We start from the raw sequence: 18,489 nt of genomic DNA, 5'->3' as shown, positions 1-18,489 counted from the left end.
AACCACCGAGGGGCAGCCCGTGAAGCATCTTTACAGGCAAGTCCACTTTTATTGTCGGCATTGCTTCCTGAAAGTCGTTTGCACTTTTGCATAATTAGTTGAATTTTTTCAGATATCATTGACACAAACGGAATAGCATTTACCACGTCTAACCCCACGTATGTTTACTCACCTTGAATGCGTCAAAGCTGGAGGTGAGTCCACTACACTTGCAGTGGTGCCCTCATTGTATGGCATGCCTTTGGACATCCCAAATTTCAGCAGCAAAAATGCTTCCTGCGACCACCGCTGCACCATATTCTTTCGTCCATTGCGGAAAATTCCCACTGCTACCTCCCGTAGGAGTCTGGCCCGTGTCTCGGTCCTCGTGTGGCTGATCATCCTCTCGGACCAGCTACTGATCATCCCCTTGGTAAGCTATTGCCTCACCAACTAGCTAATCAAATGCAAGCCCCTCGGGTGGATTCCTCCTTTTGCTCCTCAGCCTACGGGGTATTAGCAGCCGTTTCCATCTGTTTTTCCCCTCCCAAGGGCAGGTTCTTACGCTTTACTCACCCGTCTGCACATAAGAGATGTGATACCAAAGTTCAACGATGCACTGCCAATGGAGTAATTGATCTCGAAAGTAGCTGTGGAACCTTTTCACCAGGATATTGTTGCAGAGGACAAAGTCTCCGTCTGCAACTAATTACCATAGTTTCATCTAAAGAAAATGCAGCAGCGCAAGCTACGACGATGACAAAGAAGAGAGAATTAGAAGCTAGAAGATCACACATTCCCGAGGTAATAAAAGGGTAACGGTATGAAATTTACTGGTTCGGCTAATTCAGATTCACATCGAAAGGCTTATTAAGAAGTTTTTCATTTAAAGACTCCAACTTGCCTAAAGGATTGTTTTATTTTTTCTTATTTGCTTGGAATTTGCATATGGACATTGCTTTAATAGTGAGTTGTCATTGTCCATTTAAATATTATTCGAATGGAATTATTCCCTGCCAAAATGCATATGGAGATGGCCTTTGTTAAAAGGAAAAATAGCATAACCATACATTTTAACCTATCATATTTACACAATTTTGCAATCTTACAAAATAATTACAAAAATCTCAACTAATTATGTATCTTTGTTGGATATATTCAGAGTTAATTATATATCTCGACAGATCTATAATTGGAAAAAATGTGTTGGGAGCTAATTATGTATATATATAAAGAAAATGTTGGATGTATTATGAATCTCGATAGACTCAAAGTCGGAAAAATATATTGGGAGCTAATTATGTATCGTTATAAAGGAAAAAATGTATCTTTGTTGGATGTATCAGCAACTAATTACTCAAAATCAGAAAAAATGTATCGGAAACTAATTATGTATCTTTACAAAGAAAAAAATGAAATCTTCGTTGAATGTATTGCGTATCTCGGCAGATGCAAAGTGAGAAAAAATATATCGGGAGTTAATTATGTATCGTTACAAAGAGAAAAATGTATCTTTGATAGATGTATTGAGAGCTAATTAAGTATCTTGACAGACTCAAAAATCAGAGAAAATGTATCGGGAACTAATTATGTATCTTTATAAAGGAAAAAATATAACCTTCGTTGAATGTATTATTTATCTCGGCGGACGCAAAATGAGAAAAAAAATATCGAGAGTTAATTATGTATCATTACAACGAAAAAAATGTATCTTCGTTGGATGTATTGGAAGCTGATTATATATCTCCATAGACCCAAAATTGAGATTTTTAGTAATTATGTAAAGTGTTGGAATTTTCTGTAATTAAACCTCAAATTATCGGGATTTATGTTGTTTCCAAAAACGACCTTAAGCTGGTGGCTCAGTCCAATAAGTTGTTATTGAAGCCAAACTTGAAAATGCGAAACAACTAGTGATTCCATAAAGGAGATGTAAACGTGTTTGAAGTAATTATGATTATCATCACTTAACAATATACATACGAGGTTAATACGGATGAACATTTAGATGAAAAATTATAGTCGACATAAATTCAATATTTGGGAGCGCTTTCGATTTCTATTTTTTCTTATTTGTATCGAACTTATCTGTTTCGAACATGAGAGTCATTTTTTCGATATAATAGAATGATTAAATTTCATTTTTTTTTTTACCACACGTAGGTGCAATCATTAAGTGTTCATTCATCATCAAATTGCTATTGCCTTTTATAAAGTGGCATCATAGTCATATTCCCACTTTGCTTTCTCTTACCTTTTTCATGTTTTCCTTATACTGTTATTCGTTCTGAGTCTCTTTACTTCGTTTGAGGTAATGATATAAATTGCGTGTATCTTATCTTTTTCATGTCACATTTTGTAGAAATACACGGGATATATTATTATCGTCGTTTTGTTTTTTGTTATGGAAGAAGAGTCTTATAGTAACCGGTAAAGTTGTTGCTATGTGATCAGGAGGTCACGCGTTCAAGCCTTGGAAACAGTTTTTGACAGAAATGTAAGGTAAGGCTGAGTACAATACACCCTTGTGATGGGACCCTTCCCCGAACTCGACGTATAATGGGAGTTTTAATGCACCAGATTATCCCTGTTTTGGTTGTTATATCCACTCTGTTGTTGTTGCTGGAGGTACGCATCCTTCTTTTTAGTGTGAAACAATATACGAGAAATAAATACTTAGTCTATAATATAACACTCACCAAATGTATTTTTATATTAAACATATGTTTTATGTGAAGATAATATTTTAGTGATAGAGCCTGAAATTTTATTAAAAAATATCAAAATATTTTTAAAAAATAGACATACATATAATACAAAGAAAGTCAACACATACAATATATACGTAAAACTAAAATGTTGACCTAATTTTTTTTAGTGAAGGAGTATCGTTTGACACCCTTTAGCATGAGATAACTTTACCGCTGAATGTTTTTTTACATAAAAATATCTTTTAACGTAGCTTTTAGTGTTTCGTAAATAAGTAAAAAAAATAAAAAATTTGATAAAGTGAGAATAAAAAAATACTATCTTAATATATTTATTTCTAATATGAGAAAACAAAGCATGGGAGTATTTACACTAAAGTTACTTCTTTTAAAAAATAAATTTAATCAGATGTTGAGTATTCACATTAAAATTCGACTAATTAAGATTCACACATTTTGGAGCATATTTATGAGAACAATGCTTCTAATAATTTTTTTTTCATACAAAATGACTTTCTTTAAATGCGATAAATATTTTAAAACAGATTTAATTTGTCAAAATAATTAGTATTTATTATTAGAATCTATGGTATTAATGGATCCTTATAATGATTTAAACACCATTATCAAATCAAATAGATTCTCTTAATTGTGACTTTTGACAATTTGTTTATATGTATTTATTTGGATAACATAAAATTAATAAATTAATTAACTTATAAGAGCTTAAAATTGACTTTTTTTTAAAAAAAAATATTGAATCAAACTAAACATCATCTAATTTTATTTTTAACTCAATTTTATACCTAACAATTAAACTAAAGTCAATGAACTTGTCTTTATTATTTTCCTCATTTGGTTTTTATTTGAATTAAATTGGTGACATACACAGGCCATCAATTTTTTTTTTAAAAATAAGTTTCATATCTCAATTATTCATTATTTCTTTATCGACCAAAATAATTTTATTTATATTAAAATATATCTCGATATTGAGTTGATCAAATATTATTCCACTTGACAATATATGTATGCGTGTAGGTCAACTCAACATCGAGTTGTGTTTTACTCCTTCTGTTCCTTTTTAGTTGTTTCATGCTTCATTGTTTTCGAGAGTAAATTTGATTAATTTTTAAAGCTAAATTAGATTAGATTCATTCAATATTTTTAAATTAAAATTTAGATATTTAAAAGGTACGTGAAAAGTAATATAAGTTGTAATTTCTCTCTTTTTTCAATATGATTAAAAAACACATCTTAAAATGTTAGTCAAAATTTATATCACTTGACTCCAAAAAGGTAATAACTTAAGGTGTCGTTTGGTTGGGAAAGGGTTATCCCGAAATAATTAATTCCAAAATTAGTTATCTCACCATGTATTTGGGATAACTTATCCCATCACTATTGTGAAAATGGTGAGATATGTTATCCCGACCTTGAAAATCAAACGGTGCAGTAAAAATTTTATCCGAAGATTATTTAATTTAATACCTCAAATCAAATGACCCCTAAGTAGATATATAAATAGAATAATTAATAGTTGAAGTACCAAACTAAAATAGGACGGAGAGAGTATTAATTATTTTTCTTAATAAGTCTGTTGAATCAAAATTTAGATATTTAAAAGGTATATGAAAAGTAATATAAGTTACTATACCTTTTTTCTTTTTTCAATATGATTAAAAAATATATCTTAAAATGTTAGTCAAAATTTATATCATTTGACACCAAAATAATAATTTAAGTAGATTAATAGAATATTTAATAGTTAAAATATCAAACTAAACTAGGACAGAGAGTATTAATTATTTTTCTTAATAAGTGTATTAAATCAAAATGTGACAAATAAAAATAAATTAATGAATAGTTAATACATGAAAATTAAAAAAAAAAAAAAAAAAAGTAGTAGTAAATTAATTGCTTTTTTGACCATTGACTCTTTTTATATTCAATTTTTTGCTTTTTGGATATTTATTGAATAAGAATCCTAATTATTATGCAATTTACATAAAGATTGATATATAATCATTTCTACTTTTTTTTTTTAAAAAAAACAAATAAAATAAAGCCACTAAAAAAAATTGCTTTCCTTCACCGTTCATTTTCCTCTCCGATTCTCCGGCGACGGCGCCGATGATTCTAATTTAGGTATTAATTTTCTATTCCAACAATTTTTATTTTTTATACGAGGTATGAATTAGTATATAGTTTTCCATGCATAAATATATGTATTTTTTAATTTTTTATTTGAGTTGTTGTTATTGTTATTTGATTTGAAAAGTTAAAAATTGAGTTTCTTATTCATTAAATTGAAATTTGAAAGTTTTGATTTTTTTTTTTTGGTGCGTGAAAAGTTAAATTTCACTGAATACCTGCTGTCTCCCACCAGCAACAAAGCAATAGGTGTTGCTATTATGTAATTCCTTTTTATTTGCTCCCTTCGTTTTCCGTAAGTCAGTTTGACTAAGTTTCAAAGCTAAATTAGATTAAAAAAATTTAATTTAGAAATATTGGAGGGAGGTGATTAGACTTGACACGGAGCAGTTACAACTTATGGAGGACATGACTCTAGATAGGAAGGTATGGAGGACGTGAATTAGGGTAGAAAGCTAGTGCGTGTGGGTGAGTCGTAGGCCTAGGGTGTTCATGGTTTGGTTAAAAACCAAACCGAGCCGCAATTCAAACCAAACCGATATTTGGTTAGGTTTGGTTTGGTTTGGTTTGGTTTTGAATTTTAAAAAACCGATACTAATTTGGTTTGGTTTGGTTTTACTCTAAAATAACCGACAAAATAACCAAATCGAACCGATATATATATATATATAATATAATTATTTATGTATTATTCATAAATACAATATAAATATTTGTTACATTTTATATTTTAATCATGATTTAACTTTAGTCGTAACACATTAAGTCATTTCTTCATTTAGTTGATAGTACCTTATGAGATTCTAAGTGAATTTCGCACTTTGAATGACAAATGATACTAATTGTGAAAATAATATCTTGTTGTATATTGAAATTTATAGCTGAAATTCATTTGACTATAGACAATCATTAATTTTAACTTTCTTTTTGAACCTTGTTGAACAAGAAGTTTATGTGTTCACCTTTTGGGGGATTTATCATTTCATTCTGTTAAATGTAGTTTTAAAATATTTTTTTAGAAGCGTTCATATGGTGTTGTTCATAGCTTTGCCGAAGTATAACACTCAGTTGACATCTTAGTTTCAAGGTTGAGATACAACACTCGGTTAACATCTCATATGTTAGATTGGATTTGTTTTTTTTAATTTTCAACTTTTATCATTAGCTAAAGTTATAAACCGAAAAAACTGAACCAAACCGGACTAAACTGACAAGAACCAAACCGACGGTTATTTTTTTGTTTGGTTTGGTTTGGTTTTAGAAATTTAAAAACCGACTAAGTTGGTTTGGTTATGGTTTTAACCAATAACCGACCCAAACCGACCCATGAACAACCCTAGACTCGTAGCCAGTTGTTAGGAGAGCTTAGGGGTAACCGGGTTGGTAGTCTTAGGGTTGTGTCCATAGGTTGGAGCCGCTAATTAGGAGAGTTTGGGTGTGGTGGGTGCCTTTGGTTTGTTGGTGTTTGGTATTACTCTGTGGGTGTTATTTTTGTTATCCAATCTTGTTTCTTGTTGTATTACGACTTTGTTTACTGTCCTTTATCTTGAGCCGGGGGTCTAGCGGAAACCTCTCTACTTCCTCGGGGTAGTGATATGGACTGCATACATTTTACCCTCCCCAAACCTCACTATATGGGAATACACTTGGTTTGTTGTTGTTGTTGTTGTTGTAATTTAATTTTTTAGAATTAGAAATTTAGATATTTAAAAACTATATGAAAAGTACTATAAATTGTAATTTTTCTTTTTTTCTTTTTAAATTTAATTAAGAAATACATCTTAAAATATTGGTTAAAGTTTGTATCTTTCGACTCTAAAAAAAAGAAAAGGGAGAAGATAAAAAGGAATGAAGGGAGTAGTGTTTTGTCTTTGAACCTGAGACCTCGTAGTGCTCAATCCACGTCATTGACCAATAGTCGCCACACCCTTGGGTGCGAAAGTTTTGATCTTTGAGGTTTGGGATAATGTGAGCTTTCTATTTGAGTTTATTTGGTTGTGGTGTTGAAGTAAAAGTGGGAGTTTTAGGTTATTGTAGATGTTCTTTTGTTATGGAGGAGGCGGATTAGGGTAGAAGAATAGTAGGAAACGTCAGTGCTAGTAAGTGGGAGGACTTTGTTATCCGTATTAGTAACTATAGTACTAGTATCATTTTAGAATGTTGTATCATTTGTTGTATTACGTGGTGAATCTTGTCTATGGTATTATTGGGTGTGGTAATTTCTATTGTAGTTTGTCCTTTACTATTCCTTTTCTATATAGTTTTATCTTGAGCTTTGGGTCTATCGAAAACAACCTCGCTATCTCACCTTTGAGGTAGTGGTATGGACTGCGTACACTTATCCTCCCCAGACCCCACTTGGTGGGAATTTACTGGGTATGTTGTTGTTGTGGATGTTCTTTTGGTAGTTTAACTTTGATTTCAACTTCATATGAAACAAAAGGCAATGTCTGCGCGCATCCTACAATCCTCAGACTCACACTCGTGTGATTACATTGGGTACACTGTTATTGTTTTGTTGGATTATTCTGTGGAATTGTTGATTTGAAAGTATTGATTTTTGACTCTGAGGTCCGAAAGCCTGTGAATTGTCTATTTGAGTTTATTTGGTTGTGGTATTGAAGTAAAGGTGGGAGCTTTAGGTTATTGTAGATATTCTTTTTGGTTTTAGTGATATTTCTAGTGGCCATTTGGTTATCACAAACTATTAAACAAGCAGCAGAGAACATCACATGATAATTTTTGAGCAAGTGGCTGCTCTAGTTTGTTTCAAACAAGCGGAAGCAACTACACGATAGTTAGCTTCAGTTGAGGAGTGGGAGACGGTAGGTTGTTTACGATAACACCAGGATATAGGTGCGTGCTAGTTAAACAATGTAAGTAGAGATCAAGCACCAATCTTTGCTATCATCCGCCTTATGAGCATCAACATAGATATAGAGAGCATACTGGGATGTTTCTTTAAGATACCGAAGGATGTATGTAACTTCCAGTGAACCACAGGGAGAAATGTTGAACTGAGTAAGCTTGTTTATCGAATATTTAATGTCGTGTTAGGGTTTATACGGAAAGTACTGAAGCTTTCTCACGTACTCTTTGCATTGGTTTTGGGTGCTCCATCGTAAACCAGTAATTTCGGAGACGTGATTATGGGTGACTAATTGACTTAGAAACAAACCATTGTCATCCTGCGTACCTCAATTTCCAAGATATAGTGCAGTACACCAAGATACTTGAGAGAAAACTTTTTGCAAAAGAGAGGTAATGACATGTTGAGTGAGTGTTTTATTACTGCCCATGAATATGAGTTCATCCACATAGATCAGAATATAAATGATAACTCTCATATTGTGCAAAACAAAAAGAGAATTATATAGAACCCCATTTGAATCAAAGAATTAGTGAATGCATCATACCAAGCTTTAGGAGCTTGTTGGAGTGTGTAAATAGCCTTTTTGAGATGGCAAACATAGTGGGGATGATTCAAATTTTCATAACCGGGAGGTTGGGCATATACATGTCTTCATGAATCTTCTCCCAAAGGAAAGCATTGTTGACATTATTGTAATGCAGTGCCTGATTTTTTTGTACAGCAAGTATGAGTACTGGTTGAATTGTGGTGGTTTAACCACTAGACTAGAGGTCTTTTGAAAATCAACACCAGGCCTTTGGTGACTAAACGTGCTTTGTACTCGCTAATGGTGTCATCAGACTAAGTTTTAACCCCATCAAGACAGGAAAGTGCTCCGATTCCCCTTCCCCAGTCCCAACCCAGTCTTGGCTCCATCGTACATATCCTTAATCGCCCTATCATACACCATAGGTACACCTCTGACCTCCAAAGAACCTCCCTGGGGACTCTGTCATAGGCCTTCTCTAAGTCGATAAACACCATGTGCAAGTCCTTCTTCTCCCTATACTGCTCCACTAGTCTCCTAATGGGAATGATAAACCTAGCCAGACACAAGGTTTTGAATATGTAACTAATTTATTTTGGGGCATATGGCCATAGCCATGGGTAGCACTAACAACCAAATGTAAACAGAGAATCTTAAGCTAGGTTTTCATTAGAAAAGAACTTCAAAGGGTGACTTGTTATTAAGTATGTTGGTGACTAATCGGTTAATGAGATATGTTGCATGACATCAGGTTGTAGGGTCCTGCTATTTGGGATGATAGAAGAGCTGTTAATGAAATCCTTCACGAGAAATTTATGAGGAATTGATATGATACGTTGAGTTGGATTAAGTGTTTGAGGAAAATGGTAGTGTCGGCATCATTAACTGGAGTAGGGGATGCAATTGTACGGAGGAGAAAAAGAATGGATTTTGGATAGTTTACTTCTCAGATTGTGGTTTTGGCTCTGAGACTCTATAAATTCAAAGGATGGGAATGAAAAGTATCTTTATTTGATGAGCACCCAATGGAGTTTATCTAAGACAGAAATAAACCAATTGCGCAAAGCTAACTCCTAAAAAGTAGGAACAGGTAACCAGTATATTATAGAAACGAACTAACTGAATGATAAAATACAGTTAATACAGCACTGAAGCCTAAAATAACTGAAGACAGACTCTCTCTGTCCAAAAAAAAAAAAAAAAAACTGAAGAAAGACTTGCCCAAATCTAACAGCTAGTGTTGAGATGTAACAGCAGTAGTACGTTTTCTATTAGTCTTTTATTGTCTTGCATAGGTCGATGTAACAGCAGTAGTACTGCGCTGTTAGTCTGGCACTGTCTTCCTTAAGTTCTTTTTCCTACCAAAACCACAAGCTATACCCATGCTTCGAGTTGATATTGTCCTTTTTATTATATAACCTCGTTACAAATAGCTTTGCACCTATATGTTTTAAATCCATCTTATATTATGAAAGGATTTGAGTGTCAACATACAATTCATGGTACTTTTTTGTTGGCATTTCTTTGGCAGATCATTGTGTTGACGATGATGCTGCAGTTCATAGTTGGGTTTTTCAGACATGTTATGTCTTAAAATTATGACAATAATGTGTTTCTCTTAATTTTAGAAGCCTAGAATGCAAATTAGCGTCAAGTTTCATTAAGATTATCATGCTCACAGAAGTACTGGAGCTGTATAAGATATTCTGCATGGTGCTGCTAGTTGTATAGCAATAAACTATGTTTGATTTTTTGCTTGTTTGTGAAGTTAGCTATCAAACATAAGTTCTGTATTTTTTGGTTTTAGCCTGTAGCTATCATGCAACCATTTGTCTAATGTTTTCTACTGTTAACTACTTTTCACCATCAAATATGATTCTAACGGGGGAATACTGATCTTTTCTCGTAAAATCTTTCTCTGTTTTAGTAATTTCTGTCACATATTTTAATTCCACTCTGTCATTTATTCGATTTTTCTAATCTTAAGTATACTAACATTTTCTTTTTCCTTAAGGATTTAGTCTAGTTCTATGCACCATTGGTTTTCATCACTCTTTGAAAAAACTTGTTAACATGCTGTTTGGTTTTGTTCTTAATAGCTCTCTGAGTTTTTTGTTTCCTTTCTTTGTAATGCAGGATTCAGCATTTGCCGTAAGCAACAAAAGTACTAGAAGATTCTTTATGAGGTGAATTTAGTTGTGTTTGATATTCTTAAAAAAGATTATGGAGGCGCGTCCTGCGTTATCTGTTCAGAGGGAAGGTGCGCATCCACTCAGTAATTGTGGAGCTCATTCTTCATTACCCGTGCTTCGAGCAAGCCTGGAAGAGAAATATCCTAAGTTTCCAGGGCCTGTCCTTTCTTCGTTGCCTTCAAATAGTGGAGCTGTTGGTCATTTGTTTTCCTCATCATCAGAATTCTCCACCAATCTTCACTTTTCATCTGTTCTGCCGCATGAAGAGCATTCCGCATCTGCACCTTTCATTCCTCAGGCAACAAATACTGAGGCATCAGTCCGATTAGCTGCATCAAGCCAGTATGTTAATGAAAATAGTGAACCCTGGTGTATAGATCCATTGTCTGAGTACCTTGATTACTCTTTAGATACCCCCGTCAAGAACACTCAGCTAGATTGTAGCAATACAGGTGATTGTCACATCCCACCTGAGGATCTAAGTAAACAAAGTGATTGGCCTGAATGGGCTAACCTTATAATGAATGATGATGATGCTCTTTCTAATTGGAACGAGATTATGGTTGACACTGGCATTGTTGATGCAGCAGAGCCGAAGGTCAGTTTCATTTTACACCAATTGCTGGACTTTTATTCATCTTAATTTAATTCTCGTTTTCTTACTCTCCTTTCAATAAGTTAAAAGAATACATCTCTTTGTTGTGCGATTAAAGATGCAATATCAGGAACAAAATCAACCTTCAAATTTCCCAGCACACCAAGGTCAACAATTGCAGCAAATTCCTAGTGCATCTCTAGAAACATCTGGCATTGTTCCTGCATCATCGACTGCAAGTGGTTCTTCATCGAAGCAGCGGATGCGTTGGACACCAGAACTTCATGAAGCCTTTGTGGAAGCGGTTAACAAACTTGGTGGAAGTGAAAGTAATTTACTTTCCTTAGTTTGCATCTTAGGTAAGTATTGGACTGTTGTCTAACTCAATAATTCTACTTTAAAATATAGGAGCTACTCCCAAGGGTGTGTTAAAGTTAATGAAAGTTGAAGGTTTGACCATCTATCATGTAAAAAGTCACTTGCAGGTTTGTTCTGCTCTTTGCATTCTCAAACTAAGATATTTTCACATATAGTGATGCTTTATTATTTAACCGATGGTATTGTGAAACAATTTCTTATAATGCAGAAATATCGAACAGCTAGATATAAACCAGAAGCATCAGAGGGTATGCAACAATTTCCTTTTCCTTGTGTGCTTTCTTACGTGTGCCATAGTTTTCTCCCTTCTCAAAAGCCATTTTTTAAAAAATCGAGTTTTAGGGCCATTGTATTTGTTATTTTGTTATTTTAGGTAGTAGATGTCTATTTTTTGTTTTAGTTTTTGTAATTAAAATTTTAGTGTCCTCTTTTCTTGTAACTGAAAAAAAATAAGTTTTCTTTTTGTGTGTGGGTATGTGTTCTTTTTTTATGTTATGTTGAGTTATTGGTTTTCTTTTCCATGTAATTTCAGTTATCATCATTGAATCATGATAGGTTAATCAAATGCATATGTTGAATACACGGATACTCGTCAATCTTGATTTTTGCATTATAACAGAGGCTGAAGATAAGGTTTCAGCTATGGTGATTGTATTTTGTGTAACATAGGAGTTTTTTTGGTTTTTAGATCATACTAAATTACACTAGCATTACAAGCTATGATCTGCATGGCCTATATTTTTCTTATTGTATCTACTCTAAGAAATCCCATCTCTCTTTATCTCTGTCTCTGACACATGCACGCACACACACTCTCTCTCTTCCGCTAGCTTCCTCCATGCATCTAGCTAATTAATATCAGTAACTATTGCTATATTATAGCATAAATAGTTGGTTTCGTTGCCCATTAGGCAATTTTCTTTGATAGAGTAATAAACTTTTTGTAACGGGCAAAATCGCCTGTATACCAAGGAGTTGCAAATCTTACAAAGAGATGTGATTCTTTACAAACGACACCACTTCTGTACTTCCAGGAATCTCGTGGCTGTACCAAAAAGAAAGGTAGTATAAGAGTCTACTCAATTGTACAAAATTGTTCTCCGTTCCGTCAAAAGCTCTCCTATTTCTCTCTCCATAGTGTCCATATCAGGGCTAATGAAACAACATCCAACGCATTTTGTTTGAGAAGCTGTGATCGGAACTTCTCTCACTTTGAACGACTCCGGTCCTATTGAATCTCTTGCCACGGCTAGTCTCTTTGTAGTAGTAATAGTGGGAGGGGGGAACTCCTTTGAAAGAAGAAACGTTTGGTCTCAATTAAAGAGCCTATGAAAAGAAAAGAAAATGGAATTGAAAGTTCCTTGCCTTTGGCCGGGTTAGCACCCCTCGTCGCCTCTGTACCCAAAACAGATTCGCTGCGCTACCCAGCATCTATCCTTGTCTCCCCTATTCCTCTTCTGGTTGTGCCCTTCGTCTTCTCTTCGATCCTCTTAGGGTCCAGCTAAACAAAACTTCTCTGACTGTGCCTGGCATTACCCATTGAAGACCAAACCATCACAATACCACCACAAACAGGATTCTCCTTGGCAATGTAAAATAAAATGATTCATGTCTTCACCTGAACTCTTGCACATAAATTACCAAATGACACAAGCAATTCTCCTCTTCCTCAAATTCTCAGCCGATCAAGTAATATTATCAATTAAATTAATGATATTAAACAAATAATTTGTTGTTCCTCTTTAACGCCGTTGTAATATTAATTTTTGAAGCCAACTTGATGAATGTTTTTTACCTTTCCTATACACTTACACCAAGTCTCTCCATCTGAAACCTATGTAGGTTTATGAGTCTTACAAGAAAGCTACACTGACAGTATTGACCTTCTTGCCCGACTTCTCTCCCTCCCTCTCTTCCTCTCTCAAAATTGGAGCTGAAATTTTAGGCTTCATATTTAGTCGTTTCTTTATGTAATATGCTTAAATCTTTGACTAATGTTTCTCAATCTGTGCCCAAAAAATTCCACTTCTTATAATAGTAGATTAACTGGCCTAGATTTAATGCACAACAAGGATTATATGTTTTCATTCAATATGGCTTGCTCCTGGCCCATTATTATCCGCTGATGATATTCTGCTTACTGAGGCCGTTTTATTTCTTTCCCTTCTATTACAGGATCTGAGAAGAAAGAGTCATCCATTGGCGATTTGTCATCTCTGGACTTAAAAACGTTAGTAGCTGGGTGCATTGCTTCTGTTTTCTTGCTTAGTTATATGCATCATTTTCGAATTTGGATAATATTTGATATTCACTTGTGCATTCATTAATGAGTGGATTAACTAATTTGAATGGCATATACTGTTGCATGATTTCTTTATTAAATGTCACTTCATAATGAACTTTGTTGACAGTTTAGGTGCTTTTTCTGTATGCCTATAGACTGAAAACATAAATCTGATATCGAGATATGTCGACCTCAATAATTTTATTACCTTAGATTGGCACCATGAATTTTAACCTTGCGTGAACTTAATCGCGAGAAATGGATGTATCATTTAATCTGGTATATGTGCAAGGGATTCCAAAAAGAAAATGGTACTGGGATGAAACTTTGGTGAAGGATCTATTATTAAAATAGGGGCTTTATTCAAAAAATACTGGAATAGTCGAGGCTTCCGATAGATGGAAGTAAGACAGCCGGAATAATTCTGTGCACACATGATATGTAGAACAGGTACTTTTAACAGAATGGCATGGTGGCTTTGAGGGCTATATTAGAGGCACTATTAAGTTTTCCCCTTATGACTAATAGTAATTGGTTTTCTTTGCGCGGCCTTTGTTATCGGATGTATTTGGATTTTGATACAGGGGTATTGAGATCACTGAAGCATTGCGGTTACAGATGGAAGTGCAGAAACAGCTGCATGAACAGCTTGAGGTATAAATTCTTGCCTTAGCAACAAGATATTGTGATTCTAGCTTTAGTTTGACATGTCGCATTACTACTTGCGTCATATGCAAGGAGCCGTGTTTTTTATACGAGCATATAGACAACTCCTTGTCATGCATTATTTTGTTAGAGGTTGCTTCTGGCTACTGCATTTTTGTTATAAAATGGTTGCAGTGCAAGTTTCTTTTTCGCCCTTTCTAATCTTCCAGTCATTGTAAATTAATCTGACGTTTTGGAATCTCTGTATACAACAACAACATACCCAGTGTATTCCCACAAAGTGGGGTCTGGGGAGGGTAAGATGTACGCAGTCCATACCGCTACCTTCGAAGAAGTAGAGAGGCTGTTTCCGTTTTGGAATCTCTTTATAATTCTTGTTTAATTCACGGCTAAGCAGTCTAGATTTCCCTCTTTGATTATCGTTGAGATATCATTGATCTTGAGTACCTCACTGTTTTGTTATGGCTAGTTCTCCCTTCCATCATAGATAAGAACATTATGCAGCTATCTATTGCTGACAGATAAATGAATCGGCAGCTTGTACAATCTAAGGGAAATTGCATGGTACTGTATTTAACGCATACCTAATGTGATCTCGATATTTTACAGATCCAAAGAAATCTGCAGCTGCGAATAGAAGAACAAGGACGCTGCCTCCAAATGATGTTCGAGAAGCAATGCAAGTCAATGCCCGGTATTGATGCCTCCGCTCAGCCGACAGATGCAGTTCAAAGTTCCTCAAACAAAAATGATCCAGGAGTATCACTGGTCGATCATCACGAAGCAGGAGATACAACTCAAAAGACGGTGGGGGAGAAGCAGAAAGAGCACGAAAGAGAAGATACTAGCTCATCAAATTCACCACCATCGAAGCGTGCTAAAGTCGATGAATAAGCTTCTGCAATTTCATAAACCTTTTGGTAGGATTTTAAGTTCTATTTGATGCTGAGAACAACATCAAATCCTTTTAACATTTTTGGTATCCCTTTCATAGATTATTCAGATGGGCAATGGATTTGTCCTTTATTTTCAACATACATGATAAACAAATGTCAAAGATCATTCCTTTAGTATTTTTAATATATGACTTTTTAGAGCATTTGTAGCACTCCTGATTTCTAATTCTTGTTAATTAATGTTTGAGCTAGTAAAGATGATGCACCTGTATACTACTACAACAACATATCCAGTGTATTCCCACAAAGTGGGGTGGGGTCTGGGCAGGTTAAAGTATACGCAACCCATACTACTACCTCATATGAAGTAAAGAGGCTGGTTTCGATAGACCACCGGCTCAGGATGATGCGCCTGTATATAACAACATACCCAGTGTATTCCCACAAAGTGAGGTGGGGGTGGGGGAGTTAAAGTGTACACAATCCATATCACTACCTCCTCATATGAAGTAGAGAGGCTGATTTCGATAGACCCCTGGCTCAGGATGATGCACCTGTATACAACAACATACTCAGTGTAAGGTTTGGGGGTTAAAGTGTACGCAGTTCATACCACTACCTCATATAAAGTAGAGAGGTTGGTTCCGATAGACCTCCAATTCAGGATGATGCACCTGTATTCCGGCAAAAAAATATAACTCATGAGATGAAATCTTTTCATCTATCTATCGAACGATTGATGAACAAAATTATTCGATATTTATACTAGAGAAATTTTTGAAAAATGTTTTTTTAAAAGAAATTTTTATTTCATTAGCCAATACGTCATTTGATGGGAGGTATAAAGGATAAATAGTTCCGAGATAAAATGAAGGATTATTCTATTCCATGTTTGGTGTGAGATATTAGTTATAATACCAAGATTATTTATCTCATCATTTACACCATAGTGATGAGATAAGTTATTTTATATATATATGGTGGAATAATTGATTCCAAAATTAATTATTTCAAGATAACTCTTTCCTAACCAAACGACAAATATTGGAGAAAGGGGCAAGCAAAAGAATCTGGAAAATATTTCCTTCATACTAAAATCACCTTTCACTAACTTCTTTTTTCCCAAAAAACATTTTAAATCTCCGTCTTTGTATCCTCACACTTTTTATCTGTCTGATAATACCTTGCACTTATTTGTATTTGCAATATTGACTTGAGACAAGTTTATATGGAGTAACATGGTCAGAGCGAAGATTCATATAGCCAGCTTCAACTTATTTGAGATCGAGGCATTGTCATTGTAAAACTTGAATAGCCCCGCTCTCTAGCTGACTGATCCCGTTGATCATATAACTGGGAGGGAACGTATCACATTAGAGGTGAACGATCAAAGGCATCCTCTAATCACCACGACAAGGCTGGTCCCTCTTTTAGTAGACTCAGCTATGAATATTCATTCAGAAATGAATGTCGGGCCCTTTCTTTCACACTAACCCCATTTTCAACATGCTGAAACTTTCTGTTTCGTCGAGCCCCAAGCTTGTGGTCCTCAGAGTTTTCATATGATCATATGAACCAAAAGACATGAAAAGCCTTGGGACCATAAGCCTGCATAACTTACAATAAACTTGGGTGCTAGCAATTTTCTCATATAATCTTCTACATTTCAACTAAATCATAGTCTGTGATGCACATACACAAGAAAAATGATAAGTGCTGGATTCGGGTAAATATATCTGTCTCATTGTCTCACTTCAACTGTTACTTTTGGTTGTGGAAAACTCTAGGAAGTACAAGATTTTCTATACTGCTATGATGCAGAAACTGTTGTGTAACAGGATCAGGGTATCCGTTTTATCAGCTGAAAGGCGCCATTTTACATGTAGCAATGGACTCCAGAATCCATGTGTGCTGAATGACCTGACAACCGATGGGCTTGGCTAGTTCCTCGGCCTTTGCTTGTCGTTGCAGCAAAATGTTGCTTGCTTCCCCGAATGCACAACCACGTGGAGGATCGCTGTTATAAACAACTAGACAAGCTGAGTTAGTTGCTTGCATAGCATCGGTCAGGGAAATCAACTGTTCGTTGGTGTGAATTATTGAACCACCAGCCTTTTCGACTAGATCTAACAGGTCAGTTTTGTATGCTGGGACATATTCCCCACTCAGATAGAACTTCAAACCATCAAAAAGCTTAGGTGCCTGGATAAAAAACAAAGGGGGGACCTTTTAACTGATGCTATTCGACTTTTTTAGAGCTTCATCTGCCTCATATTGTAAATGCAATTTTTATCGTCAAAGAAAAAAAGGGCAGCCCGGTGCACTAAAGCTCCCGCTATGCGCAGGGTCCAAGGATGGGCCCCACCACAAGGGTGTATTGTACACAACCTTACCTTGAATTTTTGCCAAAGGCTGTTTCCAAAGCTTTGGTCACATGGCAGCAACTTTACCAATTTTTATCGTCAACAGAAAGATAAATACTTACACTAGATGAGGCCCTGAGTCTACCAGATTTGGGACCCCCAAAACAACCATGATTGTCCAGGTTAACTTCATAAGGCTCTTCATTTACAGGATAATTTTCTTGAATGCAGGCTTTTATCCCTGCAAAATAGGCAAAGTTGTATTAGTATCATAAAGTTGAGCTAGCTGTCAGTTGTTGAAGTATTTTGTCCCTATCTTGAATCTGTTCATGTCGGATGATTCATTGATAAAGACATGTTCTTCACATAACAGACGAACAACATATTCTGTGTAATCCGACAAGCAGGGTCTAAGGAGGGTAGGACATATACAAACCTTACCCCTACCTTTGAGATAAAGAAGTTGTTTCCGGTAGACCCTCCGCTCAAAAGAACAATTATCTAAACATAATTGCAAAACAACATATTTTGTGTAATCCAACTAGTAGGGTATAGGGAGGGTAGGAAATATGCAAACCTTACCCCTACCTTTGAGATAAAGAAGTTGTTTCCAATACTCTCAGCTCAAAAGAACAATTATCTAAACATAATTGCAAAAAAACATATTCTGACTAATCCGACAAGGGGGGTCTAGGGAAGGTAGGATATATGTAGACCTTAACCCTACCTTTGAGGTAGAGAGATTGTTTCCGGTAGACCCTCGGCTCAAAGGAACAATTATCTAAACATAATTGCAAAACAACATATTCTGTGTAATCCGACAAGTGGGGTATAAGGAAGGTAGGATATATGCAGACCTTAATCCACCTTGGTAGA

General features: G+C 35.1%; 2 protein-coding genes across 4 annotated transcripts in view; one reads left to right on the top strand and one right to left on the bottom strand.

The window, feature by feature from the left end:
* Positions 1-4,558: 4,558 nt before the first annotated feature.
* On the top strand, positions 4,559-15,453 carry LOC107873644 (protein PHOSPHATE STARVATION RESPONSE 1). 2 transcript variants are annotated; one of them, XM_016720574.2, is made up of 8 exons: positions 4,559-4,835; positions 10,376-11,029; positions 11,145-11,355; positions 11,435-11,511; positions 11,613-11,652; positions 13,580-13,634; positions 14,273-14,342; positions 14,964-15,453. In XM_016720574.2, exons 2-8 carry the CDS (start codon positions 10,463-10,465, stop codon positions 15,246-15,248), a joined length of 1,305 nt encoding a protein of 434 aa, XP_016576060.1. In that variant the 5' UTR covers positions 4,559-4,835; positions 10,376-10,462; the 3' UTR covers positions 15,249-15,453. The 2 variants fall into 2 exon arrangements, with proteins under 2 accessions (XP_016576060.1, XP_016576061.1); XM_016720575.2 differs by having other exon boundaries at positions 4,683-4,835; positions 11,157-11,355.
* A 1,392-nt stretch (positions 15,454-16,845) lies between these two features.
* LOC107873646 (BRCA1-associated RING domain protein 1) overlaps positions 16,846-18,489 on the bottom strand; it is an 11,982-nt gene continuing 10,338 nt past the window's right edge. For both annotated transcript variants that reach the window (XM_016720576.2, XM_016720577.2), the window contains exons 12-13: positions 17,736-17,854; positions 16,846-17,452 (exon numbers count right to left, since the gene is read on the bottom strand). In XM_016720576.2, coding sequence (XP_016576062.1) covers positions 17,108-17,452; positions 17,736-17,854 — 464 coding nt within the window. In that variant the 3' untranslated portion in view covers positions 16,846-17,107. The remainder of the gene's footprint in view (positions 17,453-17,735; positions 17,855-18,489) is intronic.

The sequence above is a fragment of the Capsicum annuum genome, chromosome 6, assembly GCF_002878395.1.
Source record: "Capsicum annuum cultivar UCD-10X-F1 chromosome 6, UCD10Xv1.1, whole genome shotgun sequence".
In the NCBI taxonomy this organism is placed as follows: domain Eukaryota; kingdom Viridiplantae; phylum Streptophyta; class Magnoliopsida; order Solanales; family Solanaceae; genus Capsicum; species Capsicum annuum.
Note: the sequence above shows the minus strand (reverse complement) of the source record. Positions and strands in the feature narration are given on the sequence as shown.